At 34.7% G+C, this 17,209-nt stretch overlaps 1 protein-coding gene across 7 annotated transcripts in view; it reads right to left on the reverse strand.

Moving 5' to 3' along the window:
* Window positions 1-17,209, reverse strand: part of BTRC (beta-transducin repeat containing E3 ubiquitin protein ligase) — a 164,233-nt gene that overhangs the window by 98,358 nt on the left and 48,666 nt on the right. For 3 of the 7 annotated variants that reach the window (XM_033130371.1, XM_033130369.1, XM_033130368.1), the window contains exon 2: window positions 11,845-11,952. The exons of 2 other annotated variants lie outside the window; for them this stretch is intronic. In XM_033130371.1, the coding sequence (XP_032986262.1) occupies window positions 11,845-11,952 (108 nt within the window). Of the gene's footprint in view, window positions 1-11,844; window positions 11,953-12,548; window positions 12,564-17,209 lie in introns of those variants that run through there. 2 more of the 7 variants (XM_033130370.1, XM_033130379.1) reach the window with 2 other exon arrangements.

Here is a 17,209-nt window from a genome sequence, read left to right on the forward strand (position 1 = left end):
GACATTTTTAACAGCATGAACCAGAGACTGGCAGAGAGAATGATCTAATGCATTTCTGACTTGTCAATCAAAGATCTCACCTCTCCTGTCTTGTAAACAGTTGGGGGCCATCTAACTACATTCATAAACCTAGGGAGAGCTTACTGCCAGCTGGGGTGCTGGAGCCACATGCTCTGGCTTCTATTCACCAAAATCATGATTCAGTTTTATAATCTCACTGTAAATAGTCCATAGGCACATTTCCAGGACTACTGGAATAGAACCAGAGTGGGAATACAAAAGAGATTTTTGTCAAATACGGTGTTATTTTCAAGCTGTTGGAATCCTATACCCATTTTACCCTCATTTTACCAATTACCCCTCTCCCCCAAAGGATTGCACTATGCTGCAGCCGAAATGCTTCAAAAAAACTAATGACCTACCAATTTTAAAATGTAGGGGAAGTACACTAATATTTTACTAGAAATTTCCCTTATGTTTTATTACCAGCAAAAAAGCAAGCACTCCCCAAAACATGGCTCCTGCAAAGGGTAAAACTGCAATGAATAATAGCAACTATATTTTAGTAAAACTAATCATGTGCTTTCTTTCAAATAGAAAACTTCTCTTGTTCATATACAGCAGCTTTGTATTTACTAGTTTGAAATAATGCAATACATATTTCTGTGTGAAACATGAAAACTAAATGAGTACTTATCCCTCTTACTCTTTCCTTTCTGCTTATGACCTCTAACACATACACAAAATAATTAGACCAAGTCAGGCTAAGACTTGAACTTTTTGCTAAATGATCATATATATGAAAATGAATAAACTTTTTTTAAGTCAGTTTTACAGGGCAGAGAACTCCAATTTAATTCATACCAAGCCATAGATACTAGGCCTGCAACCAAGGTCTCGAGGATTTGAATGGTACACCTGAGAACTTTAAAAGGCAGATGACAGATAACCCAGCAGGGGAAGGTACACTGCAAAATCCCGTTTCATGATGATGTACTACATCCTAAGCCCAAATAACTATTTCAAAATATAATAGACTTGTTCTCCAGAGGACTGGGCCAGAGAATACAGAAAAGCTCAAAGCTACTCAACATCACTCTCAGGAAAAACAAAACTCAGGGGTATCACCTCCCAATAGTAAACTATTGTATTTCGTAGAGGCCTATGCAGCTAAACAAGAGATTGGTCTTTTTCTTTTCTTTTTTTCCAATGAGGCCATCATAAATAATCTGGTTTTCTCTATTCATGAAAAATGACCCAAAAAAGAGTTTCCTAAATGTTGCCTATCTACCAAGGTTCCAAATCTTGACAGTCCACATAAAATACCAAGTTTAGAAACTAACGCAAGGAAGGACAGCAAGACAATAAAACACTACCACATAAAGCAGAACAAGTGAAAGAAGGTACAAATGACTAAAGCAGTCACAAAACAACCAACAGTGATTCCTGAACAGCACAGAAAGAACTCCTGTAGTACTCTGGCCTCTACTTGGCACAAAGATGGCAGTAACAAGAAGGTAATCTCAGAAAATAAATAAAGTAATATGTACCTCTCCAGAAGGTACAGGTGCGTCTTAACTGCCCACAGCAAGAATTTGTCTGGTAAGGACAGTGCATCCACAGAGGCTCACATCACCCCTCAGAGTTTTCATCAATTCCATTCTTCTGGTCTGTTTCTTACAGTGGGGAAACTCCAGGCTCCCTGGTGTACCTGTACTCTTGCTTCTGCCATTAGGGGTCATATTGAAGTTAGGGCAATTAGGAAAATCCAGTATTATTCAATATAAACAAAAGCAATAAACCCTCTTTGTGGAATGAAGAGTTTATTTTTTCAGATTAATCCAGAAAAATACAAAAAATTTTAAGGAAATCTGATCGTCTCACAATAAAAGGATTTGGTTTACTCTAAATGAACCTATAAACGAACAGAAATTAGCTTACAAATGGATTTTGTGTGTATAGATGTGCAGATACCACCACCAATTCAATTCTTTCTCTCCTTTCACGTCATATATGCTATTTGCTAGTTTTCTTCAAATTACTCATACTTAAGTTCATTCACTCATTCAGCAAAAATTTATAAAGCACATACTCTGTATCAAGCACTGTACTTGAAACCGGAAATATAAAATGATAATTTATCCTCAAATTAGCCTATAAATGAACATTACCTGTATCACAGACATGTCAAAATACTTAGCAGTGGAGGAATCTATTACTAAAAAACTTAAAGAGTATTTAAATAACCAAGTAGGCATCTTGAAACACAAATAAGTGCAAATGATGTCATTTTTCCAAGACAGTCTACTATATTTACAGGATAAGGTAAAATGGAGCAAATTCAGGCCATCTCTACTTTTCTTGTTGAAATATATATAAAAGTTGAAAGGCTAGAAGCTGAACAATAAATTTCAATGTTAGCTGAAATGTTTTAAAATCCAGAGTCATACTTTCTTTTTAAGAAGCAATCTTCAATAATATTGTTCAAACATTTTGCACATCTACTTAATTTTATATCTAATCAAGACTAAAGGGTCACTTTCAGTGTGCCTAATGATTTCCACCTTTTCTCTAGACCGTTGTTTATCACTACTGTCATCATTTTAATTTTCCCAGTATCTGTTCTTTTATAGAATAAGGGTAAAATGCAATAAAATAGTCAAATAATTGCATAAACGTACACTGCTGTGAAGATAAAGATGTTGACATCATTGAAACTGAACTGTCAGTTGGCTGGTAGTGCCACTGTTTAATAGCTTGAAATGTGCATTTGTTCATCAAGAGTCCAAATTCAGCATACAAAATCCAATTCACAGGCGATCATCATAGTGTGAATTGTATGAAAGCCAAATGTATAAAATTTGAGGACTGCCCGTAAATCAGACTCAGCATGTCTTTCTTTTTTCCATGTAAATGTGTGGTTTTTGGAATAATTGTTTAATTATGACTTCTTTCTGAATACAGAACACTTGTATGTATATATGTGCAGGTACCATCAACAATACAATTCGTTCCCTCTTCTCACACCATATATGCTATTTGATAGTTTTCTTCAAATTGTTTAAGTTCATTCATTCATTCAGCAAAAGTTTATAAGCACTGTACTTGAAACTGGAAATATAAAATGAAAGAAATACAGTCCTACTCTAGTATGCACAGTCCACTGAGGGAATAATTACAATAGCCATCAGTGCTATGACAGAGTTATCTATTGTACGCCCTGTGTACAATAGTCCTGACAAGGTGAAGGGGGAGAGTGAAAAGACCAGTAATGTAGGGGAGGACATGTATTTTCAGTAGGGTTTTCCAGGTAGGGAGGACAGGACATGCAAAGACAAAGATGCATGAGAAAACACAGCACCTTTGGAGAAGTGTAAATTTAAAATGGCTAAGAATTACATGAGAGGGAAGTGGTAGAAAGCTACTCAATTACGTGAGTGGTAAACCATGTTCAAACTTTGTTCAATTTACAAACATGTGAGCAACTGGCCATGAGATAAAGAGTGACCAAAATCAATGCAACCAGCTGACAAATGTAGAATTTGGACAAGAATATATAGTAATCCTCCCTTATCCACGGGTGTTACGTTCCAAGACCGCAGTGGATTCCTGAAATTGCAAATAGTACCGAACCCTATATATACTGTACTATGTTTTTTCCTATATATACATAATTATGATAGAGGCTAATTTATAAATTAGACACAGTAATAAATTAGCAATAATAACTAACAATAAAATAGAACAATTATAACAATATACTGTAATAAAAGTTATGTGAATGTGGTCTCTCTCTCTCTCTCTCTCAATATCTGGAATTTTCCATTTAGCATTCTCAGACCACAGTTGACCATGGGTAATTGAAACCAGAAAAAGTGACACTGAAGATAAGGGGGGACTACTGTAGTTGAAATTCAGAAAGAGTTAGTATCAATAAAATGATAATATCTGGAAGGATATTTAAAATATTTCCCTTTCTACTTCTCTGCATTTTCTACAATTAACGTTAAATGTTTTATTTTTATATTTTATAAGAAAATAGTAATAATAAAAATATTTTAAAACAAAGCTGTGTTTGTCTGGGTGTGTCTCCGTGTGCACATACATGCAGGCAGTGATGGATTAGTCATTCCAAACTGAAGGAAACCAACAGGCTGATGATTACCTTATACTGGAAGGATTATGGGTGATACTTTCTTGTTTATATATTTATCAAATAATTTACATATTCCATAATAAACAATAAATTAGTTTTACAAGCAGGGGAAAATGTGAGTTACTTTTCCCCACAAAACAAAAACATTTTGATTTGACAGTATATTCGAACTCCTAATGTAAGGGATGTAGGTGGGATAAACATAAGTCAAATGTCAGTATATGTACAAAACAGATCTGAATTTTTTATTATACAAAAATTGTGCTCTAGTGAGATTATTCATATACAATAGAGGGGAGATCAGCTAGGGTTTAATAAGTGTTTCTGCGGTGGGATAATTTTCCTATGGTATCGTTTTGTAAAAAGATTCAAATGTTAATTTACATTCAATGTGATAATCCATATTCTTCTAAAACCTCAAATATAGTCTTATATACACATGCACATATATTCTGAATAATGCTTAATTTTGCTAGTATTATTTCATTTTAACATTTTACTTAGTAAATGGTAAGATTTAGTAGATTTCTAAGTATTCTTGAACAATAAAATACATATCTCCCATGAAGTCAACCTTCAACAATTTCAATCTTTGACAAGGGACCCTAGCTAGTATTAAAATACTGTAAGGTCCCTTTAGCTCAAGATTTCCCTAAAAGTACTAGCTATACTTGACACCAAAGATATTCTAAGTTCATATTAAATTGTTAGAATTTCTCTTCTCTTTCGATGTCTAAAGAAAATAAAGGATCTTTACTCAGCAATTTTTAGCACTTTCTCTCTATTGATCATTGTCATTTAATAATATAGATCATAAGGTCACCATTTGCTAAGGATGAGCAAATGACTCCACAAAATACATATGCTGTTAACAGAAATCCTCAATCACCCATATACTTCCCAGGACAAAACAATCAAATGATGAAAATGAAACTATGTTCAAACTAAACATGTACTCATAGAATGTAATATTTAAACAACATTTTCAGCATCTTCTCTGTCACTAGTTTAAAATGTGTGGTTTGAGATGCCAATAATCGAACTATCCAAATGCTGTCATTTCCATCTGAGCTACTGAGGATAATCCAACAAATTCAACAATGACTCCATGAATCTTCCTTTTCTGTTATCATAAAATTTTGACTTCCTAAGATGCTTCAAACGTCCTACGGGAATGCAATGATTTCAAAGGGGAAAAAATGCCATAAAGCTATTACTAAGTCATTTCCTTAAACATATTTAGCAATATTAGTAAAAATGAGATTTCTACTGGGACAACCACTGTTAAGAATTATTTGACTCAAATACACTTACTCTATGACCCAGCAATTCCACTCTTAGGCATTTACCTAAGAGAAATGAAAACACATGTCCATTAAAAAACTTGTACAAACAAACTGTATATAGTAGCTTTATTCATAGTAGACAAAAAATGGAAATAATCCAAATGTCTAACAATAGATGGATAGATAAATTGTGGTACATTAATGGAAGACATTCAGAAATAAAAAAGAAGTGATAAACGTTAACAAAATGGATAAATCTCAAAAACATTATGTTGAGCAAAAGAAAACGGATACAAAAAAAATGTATACTATATGAGTGCATTTACATGCAGTTCAAGAACAGGCAAAACTAATCTTTGGTGACAAATCACAATAATAAATGCATATGAGGGATGAGTAGTAACTGGATGGGGGTACAAAGAAACTTTCTCAGATTATAGAAATGTTCCATATCTTGAGAATGAGATTACACAAACGTATATATTTGTCAAACTCATCCAAAGTACACTTCAGATCTGTGTGTTTTACTGTATATAAATTTTACATAAACAAAAATCTAAATCACAAAATAAACCCCAAGCCAGAAAGATGCAACTATACCAAGCCTGATATAATTCTAGTATTAGGAACAAGAAAGACTAGATTTATGTCACGTGTCTGCCAATTAGACAACCAGCAATATTGGGCACCTGTGCACACTGAACCTGACATAGAACAAAATTTGGATTAATAGAATAAAAATAGCATATAAGCCCATTTCTTCCATTTTTGCTACATAAAACACAATGGATATCTCTGAAGGTAAGAAAACATTCATACTTATAGTAACGTTGGCAAAAGCAAAATTTTCTCATCAATACCTGAACCAAGAGTAGGCTTCCCCTATGTTACAGAATTGGGCTGGAAGGTAAGAAAAACATACGATTTTATTTAACAATAATACTGTTTTATTCCAAGGTGAAAAACAGTATTTGCTGAAAGCCTCCAAACCTCGTCTTCTGTGCATTTTTCTAATAATATAAAACCCAATAATCTGCCAGGCATTATTCTAAGGATTTAATATAAATCAACTACTCGTAATTTAATCCTAACAATTCTATAAGAGATACTATTATCATCCCCATTTTACTGATAAGGAAACTGAGGTATAGAGAGGTCAAGTACTTGCCCAAGGTCAGACCTAGACAGAGCCAGGCTCAGATTTCAAGCAATCTGATGCCAGGGCCCATGCTCTTAACACTACACCATACACTGGCTTCTGGGCTTCTTTTCTAAGATGTTTCTTAAGCATCTCTTCCCGCCTGTACCACACAATTTCATTACTACAATATAATTCAAGGCTCATACACTCAAATTTATTCCTGAATTTTCTAGCAAAATCTCTAAATTAACCTTTCTCCAAATATACTCTAGAAGGAGTAACTTACAAGGGGACTCTTAAATTTTTTAAAATAAATATTTGTTGGGTTTTGATTAAGACCAAACGAGAAAGCCCTGACAGTGATGATGAATTTGTTCAGAATTCTTTCCAACTGAATTTAGATTCAAGATTGCTTTAAGCCAAATGAAAATTTGCATTTTTCTTGGTATCTTGGTATCCAAGTCAGATGATTTTAACTTGTACAATTTTTAATTGCAGATGAGTATCTTTACCACTTACCTAATGTAGTTCAAATCATCCGTATTTATTGAGCCCCAACTACTAAAAAGCCCTCTACAGGGCCCTGTAGAGGTCAACAGGTTAAGTGTAAGAATTCTGTTTTCAGGGAATTTCTCACCTAGCACAACGTTTCTCATATCAAGCCTGAATATATTAAGTACCTAGGGCCTACTGAATTCCCATCCCCACATCCCAGGGTAGGAAGAAGTACTGAATTGCAATGTAGTAGTATCTCACTGTGGTTTTAATTTGCATTTCCCTGATGACTAAAAATACTGAACATCTTTTCATGTGCTTATTTGCCATTTATGTATCTTTTTTGGTAATGTATCCATTGAAAAATTTTTTGCCTATTATTTTATTGGGTAGTTTGTCTTATTATGTTGTAAGAGTTCTTTATATATTCTGAATACAAGCCTTTTATCAGAAATGTATTTTACAAATGCTTTCTCCCAGCCAGTGCCTCACATGTTCATTTTCTAAACAGTGTCTTTTGAAAAGCAAACGTTTTAAACTATGGTAAGTCCCACTTATCATTGATTTCTTTTATGGTTCATGTTTTTGTGTCTTATTGAAGAAATCTTTGCCTAACCCAAAGCCACAATGATCTTTCTCCTCCCTCATTCTTCTATTAGTTTTGTAATTTTAGCTCATATTTAAGTATATGATCCAGTTCAAGTTAATTCTTATATACGGTGTTGGTCCCAGCATGATTTGATGAGGAGCACAAGAAGTTCAGTGAGACAATTTCAGATTCTATACTGTAACTAATCTTTAAGCAATTACAACTACCTGAAAAGGATATTAAAATACCTCTCCATTTTCAAACTATTATTTGTATGAGGTTGGGTATTCTTCATATATTTCAACCAAAATACCACATCACAGCGATGGAATGAAGAAGCAAAAATGAGAATCCAGCTGTGTTTTATTAATCAAGACATTAAAGAGATTGCTAAAAATGTAATACAATTCCAGTCTTAATTTTTTGTTTTAAAGAAGTTATTTTTCATAAAAAATATTTTATTTGCATGAACATGTAATGGGTTTATTCGTTATTTTAAGTGAATTAATAAATTAATATTTACCTTTTCTCAGTTGTAATTTTGAATATAGTAAATATCAACAGATAAAACCCAGATAAACAAAAGTACTTTGGGATCCTCAATAATTTTTAAGAATGCAAAGGAATCCTGAGACCAAATGGAACTGCTACCATCTCTCTTCAATTACTGAAATTAGCCTCATTATAGCTAGGGTAATGTATCTAAAAGCATATCTAAAAGGTCAAATTTGTGTTTAAATCCTTTCAACAGCTTGCTGTTCTCTGCATCAAGACTAAACTCCTTTCAATGACCTACAACTCATGCGTGATGAAGCTTCCCCAGTCTTTCATAACTCCATTCTCCTCATTCTCTGAAACAATAGTCTTTTTTCAATAGAGTCCTTAAATGCACCAAGCTCCACCTGTCCACAGGGCCTTTGCACAGCCTCTTCCTTAGGCCTGAAATGTTCGCCACAACTCCCTTTTGCCTAGTTCAGAACTCATTGTTCTGATCTTACCTCAAACACTGATTACCTGATCTTCCTTACCCCCACCCTAAGGTTAGATCAAGTTCCTCTTTTATATATTCTTATGGCTCCCTGGGTATTGTTTTCATAGAATTGACCAGTTTGGGAGATTATGCTTTGGGGATTATGTGATTTAATAGTTCTTTCATTTCACAGAACATATATATAATCATATATGTGAAACTATTAAATAAAATTTTGTCTACTGTGTTTCCCCCAAAATAAGACCTAATCGGACAATCAGCTCTAATGCGTCTTTTGAAGCAAAAGTTAATATAAGACCCGGTATTATATTATATTATGTCATACTATATTGTATTATATTATATTATATTATATTATATTATATTATATTATAATTATATTATATTAGACCTGGTCTTATATTGTATTGTGTAAGACCCGGTCTTATTTTACTATAATTTACTATAATTTACTATATTTTACTTGTAGTAAAATAAGACCGGGTCTTATATTAATTTTTGCTCCAAAATACGCATTAGAACTGATTGTCCGGCTAGGTCTTATTTTCGGGGAAACATGGTATGGGCCATGAGCATTTTCCCAAGATCAGAAGTTCTCATCAGAGCCTCAAAAATATCCATGACTGCTGTGTAGTGAAAAATTAACCTTAAAGAAAGACAGTGCTAGCCTTTGCTCTTGGCTACTTGGTATCTAGACCCCTGAAATTTCTTACCTAACAGGAGTGTCTTTGTTTGCCTGGGGCTTTTGGCCACTGGACAAATGCGATTCATGATGAGGGATTTGAGCCATACTTTGCCAGTTACAATCCTGAGAAAAAATGGAGACTAAAAGCATTACCGCGACCTACAGGAGGGGCTAGAAACTAAAGGTCAGTATATGGGCAGTTTTTAATTGAGCCCCAATAAAAACTCTGGACACCAAAGTCTTGGGTGAGTTTCCGTGGTTGGCAATACCCTATTTATTGTTACATACTGTGGCCTGAAAGTAGTAATGCCATCCATGACTCCATGGGGAGAAGATGACAGGAAGTTCTATATTTGGACCCCTTCAGATTCTATCCTACCTGTCTCTTCTTTTGGCTGACTTTAATCTGTATCCTCTTCCTGTAATAAACCATAAGTATAACAGCTCTCAGTGAGTTCTGTAAAGTCTTTTCTAGTGAATTATCAAAACTGAGGGTGGCCGTCGTGGCTCCTAAACTTACAACTGGTGTCTGAAGTGAGGGCAGTCTTGTAGGTACTATTCTGACAGGCTTTGCAGTTTAGCTCAACTCACTGCAACCAAAAAAAGGTTAAAAACCAATAGGCTAGACTATGAGTTCCTAGACTATGATAAAGAGTAGACACTTTATCAATATAATACACAGTAAAAAAATAAGATATTTGAAATAAACTGATACTCTCAAGACATCAATATTCTTTAACAGTAGCAGCAATAATGCTAATAATGAAGAGGAAAATGATAAAAACAGCAACCATTTACTGCATATCCTTACTGTACTGTCTATTTACAGATGAGGAACATGAGGATCAGAGTAAAATGACTTGCTCAAGATCATACCACTAATGACAGACAGTATGTAAGCAGTAACTAATTTTAAAGCCTATGTACTTTACTATATTGTATCTCATAAGACAAGCAAAGAAGTTTAAAATTATATTTTGCAAAGGACACCTACAAATATCCAGCATTATCATCACTAAAATAGTATTGTTAAAGACTGGCAACTGTTACCACTGTTCAGGAATGTGGAATAACACTTAAGTTCCCCTCTTTGAACTAAGACTTAGTCATAAGCATTCTGATGCTTACTTACAGCTTGTCTTTGAAATTCTTCTAAATAAAGTATAAGCTACATAGATTAAAGACAAATTTAAAAACTAATTTGTTGTATACTACTATCAAATTCCAAACACACTTCTGCCAAGAAAAGCATCATATGTGGTACCCTAATGTGTAAACAACGGGCACCAAGCTCTTTCTTACATTTTCTTTTACACATTTCCCATCTCTTTCTCTATAGTTTTCTCTCACATCCTGGAACTGTCCTAATGGCCTCTAAGAACGGCTGAAGGGAACTAGAATCTGTTGGCCCAAGCAAGACCAGCTGGACTGCCTCGAGCTGAACATTGTACTTTCAGACTCAAAGGTCTGAAAGGCCTTTCCACCTTGAAACTAGACCTGTTAATCAATATGTGAATAAACACAATTATTATAACTATAGTAGACAGAAGTTGCCAAAAATATGTACACATATTTTAAGAAAGGAAAAAACTATTAATATTGTAACACTTAATATACACTAAAAACAAAAAATGAATACAAGTCACGTTTGACTTCTGCAATTACAAGAGGTGCTCAATGTGTTTACTAGTAGCGTAATTTTAATAGATTTTTTTCCTTTCTTAAAATGTGTATACATTTTTTGGGTACCATCTGTATATATGTATATACATACACACACATATACAGGGGGTGTCAAAAAAATGTATACAAGTGGACACTTTTGTCAGCGTTGCTCAAGCAGTAGTTCGCCATCATCAGAAGTGTCTGGACGCTGATGGTAACCACTTTGAGCACCTCTTATAATTGCATAAGTCAAACGTGACTTGTATTCATCTTTTGTTATCATTATATACTGAGTATTACAATTTTAATAGTTTTCTCCTTTCTTAAAATGTGCATACATTTTTTTGGTACCCTCTGTGTATATATATGTACATATATAGTAGTATAGTAACCAGGAGACACTCTTACAGAGCACTTTATATTTTTAGTAATCATAAGAAAAACATAAGGAGGTATTCAGGCAACTGGCTGTAAGTAATTAATTACATTAATTGTCTTTATGTAGGTCCAGAGCAAACATTACATATTGAATGCTATTTGTTGAGATTACTTTAAAATTCACTCTCATTCTTCTACTAGATAAAAAACCAACAGTCAAGTTGTGCTATGTTAATTTTGGCAAACCAATCATGATAATAAAAATGTCTTAAGAGTGGATCAGTCTGGATCTACATTAAAAATTAATCATTAAAGGAGGACTGAGTGACATGAAATACAGGAAATATGAAGCAGAAAAACTGAACATAAGTAAAGCATGGAAAAGAAGGAGGGACACACTAATGAATTAGACACACACACTAACGCCCACAAATAACCCACAGAGACAGAGAAAGTACCTGGAAAGCTGTGAGTGCGCCAGTCCCTGGGTTATACAGGCATCGCAGCGAGGGCATGCTGTCCGCCAGGCTGGAGCAGCCCAGCCACAGAGACCTGGGCATAGAGCACTGCAGAGAGAGGACAACTATGAGATGGGACAGTATGAGACAGGATGGTACAGGTTACAGGAATTTTCAAGGCTTAGCTTAATGTAATATTCCAGTTGTAACTGGCCTTTATGATAGAAACATCTTCAAGAAACAGACTACTTTCTAGTTCTAAGCCCAGAGACTCAAAAGGGGCACTAGTGGCCACAAAGCAAGGGGGAAGGGGGAGGTTATAGGCACAAAAAAAACACAAATATTTATTAAAAATTTTTTGTCCCTGTTCTTCTATGTATAAGTCTAAAAGAAATCCACTTCTTAATCCAATTAATCAATTATTTTCCTCTATGCACCTCAACTCATCTCCCATAAATTCACCACAGGGTGAAATATTGTGCAGACTAAGCAGAAAAAGAAATAGTTCATGTTAGCATTTCAATATTAGGAAAGGTAAATTAGAAAACAAAATACCATAGGAAAGTTAATGTTTTTTTAGAAGGTGAGGAGAAGGAAGAGTATTATACCCCAACAGCTTTGACAGCAACTAACTCTGCACGCGGTTTGCATATGTTTTATGTATCTTGTTAGTCTGCTATTCATTAACCAAAATGCATAGTTACCTTAGCAGCTGCCTCTTCATCTTTCCAGAGAGATTGGGGGGAGAGGGGGCAAGAAACAACCCAAACAGAAGGGAAAACAGCAACAAAGGAGAGACCAAAAAAAAAAAAAAAAGAGAGAGAGAGAGAGAGAGAGAGAGGGGGAGAAAAGAAAAAAGAAACCAATAAGCTGCTGGTATTAAAAGCTTCTAATCAAAAAAGTGTGTGTGGATGTAAATATATAATATTCAGTAGGGGAAAAAAGGTAGAAATTATGATTTCTAGAAATACTAATTAAACAATATTAGTGTTATTGCTCCTATAGCTTTATATTATAAACCACTTTATCTTTTAGAAGAATTTTTATATTCTTCAAGTTTCTCTAAAAGTATCCCAGGCTGAAGTTTTGTCCATCAACTTGGGTGCTATTACAGTCTAATAATACTTTAAAAAAATGAAATACCTGAACACAGCACACATAAAAACAGGAATACATATTTTAAAATATTGCAGTCACTGCACATAATACTAAACGTTAAATTATAAGTTTGGAAATATTAAATATCACTGTGGGGCTTTTTTCTTTTTAAAACACTTTAGTTATAAGAGTATTAGGAAACAAAATATGGTATTCATTGTTCCCACTATCTCTAACTGATAAAAGGATAGTATCCTGCAAAGGACTCCAGAAAATGATCTGGTCTAGATCCCTGCTTTCAGATCATTAGTTCCTCATTTTATAGTTAAGGTGATTGATGCCCAGGATCAATTAAGTATTGCCCCATGATCATGAATTTAGAAAGCAGAGAAATAGGAACTAGAATCTTGGCCTACTGCTTCTTAGTGCGGAACTTTCTCCTGCCTCCATCCATCCCTAGGTCATAAAGTGGAGACATCAGACTTCACAGAAGGGTATCTGCTGGAGGCATCACTGGGTAACATGCTAACCAAAACAGCTAGACCGCTTTGACCTCCTACACAGTCTCCTAACTTTGTTCACTGTTCCCAATGTTTCTTCACCTCAAGCTACAATCCATTTTACAAACAGCAGCTAAATAGAATACTTGTGTTCACTTTATCATGTCACTGTCGTCAATAATGCATGAGGGCTCCCTGTATCTATTGCATGAAATCCAAGTACTGTATTAATCTGACCTTTCCCCACTGCCTACATTAACTCACCTTCTCTGTCCTTCCAACTGGCCTACCACTCTAATTAACTACCTTGATAGTTTTTTCAAATACCCATTTGATCCACATACCTTTGACTTGTAATTTCTTTCTCCCTTTCACATTGCAAATGTATATCTACCATTTACTTCTGTATCTCCTTAGAACTATTTATACTAATTTCAGTCTCATCCAGTTCTCAGTAGCAGAGATTCTCATATTGTGAGAAGGCAGCAGGGAAAAGAGAATGAGGAAGAGCAGGATTAAAAAAAAGTTTCTTTTCCCGTGAGAACCACTATTTTACTCCTATCACTGCTCTACACTGGAACCATCAGTTCTTCGCTAACATAATTTCTGTAAGTAAATGATATTAAAAATTTCTAAGTCTAATGTTTGAGTCATTTTTTCAACAAGTATTTATTTGAGCACTTTCCCTGTACCAGGCACTGTTCTAGGGCCTAGGGATAGAACAGTGAACAAGAGACAATGAACAAAATCTTTTACATTCTACTGACAGTCCCTCAACCTTAAATTCTTCTATATTAAAAATCCTTAATGTAAAAGAAACTCCTTGCTAGTGAGTTCATCTCATTGTTAATGAGAGACAATGTACATTATTAAGCAATTGGTTCTGTCTACGCTGGGTAAAAAGAAAGTCTCATTCTGAAGGAGAGACTGAATTTGAGAAAAGTGGGAGAGGAGGAAGTAGGAGTAAACAAAAAGGGAGAATGAAAATAGACGAGGAAAAAAGGAAATAGTGGAAGAAAACGGAGGAGGCACTGGAAGATAGCTTGTCATGTCTCCCCTTTCCCCTCAAGAAGAAGATGGCTCAACCACTTTCAGCCATACTGAAGCCACCTCAATGATCTCCTTTTTAATTAAAATACACATATTTATTTGTATTTGTGAATGTTCCTTGGTAAGTTTTTAAGGCATTCCTCTTTCGAATGTTTGTCTCCTTCATTTTATATTAGGTTCTACGTTACTTTTGCAGTATGTACTTGCTTAATTATTATCTGACTTTTCTTATTTTAATTCATTCTAAGGCACTTCCTCATTTACTCATCCCTATCTTCCATCAAAGCTCCTAACAACTAAGAATTTGAAAAGGCTCACTCCATCCCCTTAAACTAAAATTCCAAAAGAAAATTATAATCAATAATGAGCCACATACACACAGGAAAGCCACTAGATATACTGGTGTGATTTCTAAAATAGCATTAACTTGCAAACACCACACAGAGGATGCATTTCCGATTATTACAAGACAATTGGTGTGGGTATGAAATCTGCACTTGCATATAGTCAGATCTGCACATTACCATAAGATTTTATATATTATAGCTCAGTTTAAAAACCAATTTTCAAATTGGTTTGTATTGTAATAATTAATCTTACCCACACTGGTAAATGCCACTTAAAAACATTGAGGAAATTATATATAATTACAAAATTAATGGGATAGTCTATAACTTCTACCTCTTTTCCCTTCTATTTTCACATTTAGAAGCATTTTCTAAATGAAGAGGAAAAATCAAAGGAAATTTGGACAATAAGTAACTGAGTGGAAAGGAGTGCCATTTTGATTACCATTCTTATGTAGTCTATATCAGGGGTGTCCAAACTTTTTTCAACGTTTTTCACCAAGGGCCATATGCGGTAAAATACACAGACAGCCGGGCCACTCACTCGAGGTGAAGTACGTATTGCCTCACCTGGTTTATTTAAGTAAACTAAATATATTTGTGGAATTTGCTGCGGGCCAATTAACAATGGATTGAGGGCCACAGCTGGCCCTCGGGCCGCAGTTTGGACACCCCTGGTCTATATACTCAGGGCCGTCCTGATTGGTCAGTTTCTGACCAAGATGGAAGACTTTATCTGTCCTTCAACATTTAATAAACAATCCCCTTTAAAATACCCAAAAAAACATACACAGTTTTCTACTTAATGTTTGGGCTGCAAAAGTTTGTTTCTGCTTGTAAATTATTTTTAAATTCCTAAGCCTTTCTTTCTGTACTTAAAAAAATATTTTTAATTAAAAAAAGCAGGTTCTAAACTAAACGGCAATCCATCAACTACATTCTCACGTTTAAATATTTAATTGCTACTAACTGTTAAAAAACTTGTGAAGTCCTCAAATGTTTCTCCCATGCAATCTCAAAAGCTACAACAAAGTTTGGGTCATACATCTATCTCCAAACTATAGAAATCCAGCCATACATAGCACATACTTGTTTCTTCAGCTCATTTCCCACTTACCATCACCCCAATTAACTCTCCTGTGCAAAATCAAAGAAAGTTGAAGACTATCATAATTTATTACAACTGAAATTTGTTATCCAACTCAGTGAGTTTACCAGTTTTTAAAAAGCATACATACACAGCATTTTTTTAAATGCTGGAACTTGTTTTCTACTACTTGAAAGAATCAGAAAAAGACTGAAATGTCGCAACAAAAGGCCTCCAGTGCTTCAAGGAGAATATAGTAGCATCTACCTAGTGCCCCTCAGGTTCAACAGCACAATTCATTTTCACAGAGAATTCTAAAAGCCGTGACTCCACCCCCTACTTGGCTGCCTGGAGAAAAGTCACAGTTCCTCTTCACTGATAAAGGGCCCTGCAGGCAAACGGCTGGCCTCAGCATTTACTACTATATGAAAGCTGAATGACAAAATCTCCTAACTCAGGTCCCTGTTGGTCCACTTCTTGGAGTAATAGAAGCTATAATAATCAACAATAAAAAGATTGCTGCATTGAGAGTTTATGTATCCTTAAGCCATGGAATCGAATTCCCTTTTCACTACTATATCAACTAAAAAATTCATGCCAAGAAAACTACAGTATTCCATAGGCCATATACACATTCAGACTCTACCTACATAAATTCAGTGATTTCTTCTTGAGAATCCCAATTTAGTTCACTCACTTCAAAAGTGAAACTCACACTTGTCACACAGGATAATCATATCTGCCTACCCTTAATGCACAAGATTGTGGTAAAATTAAAATAAGAGATCTAAAAACTTCAAGTGCAAAAGAATAAAATGTAAAGTGGCGTTGTTACCAAGAGCAGGTTTCCATGAATGCCACTTGCACTTCAAAATGTTCTGGGAATCCATTATGATCTGCAGACCATAGAATCAATAAACTGATCCATCAATCAAATATTTATTATGCATTACCAGAATGGACCCAGGTAAAGTACAAGGACAGGAGAACCAAAATTGATCAGGCATAAATTGTTTGGGAGATATTGTGCTAGACCCTTTAAATACATTATTTCATTTAATCATTACAACTCTGTCAAAGAGTTACTATTATTAATAGTATTTTCACTTTAATAGGAGAGGAAACTCAAGTTCAGAAAAGTTACAGTGACTAAATGGCGATGGCAAAAGTAAGACCCCAATGTGTTTGTCTCCCAAAATGCAGACTCAATACAAAGACCTGTTCTCAAGTAGTTTACATTCTATTTTAGGGAGACAAAATGACTAACACAAATAGTAACTACA

This window comes from Rhinolophus ferrumequinum, chromosome 16 (genome assembly GCF_004115265.2).
Source record: "Rhinolophus ferrumequinum isolate MPI-CBG mRhiFer1 chromosome 16, mRhiFer1_v1.p, whole genome shotgun sequence".
NCBI lineage: Eukaryota > Metazoa > Chordata > Mammalia > Chiroptera > Rhinolophidae > Rhinolophus > Rhinolophus ferrumequinum.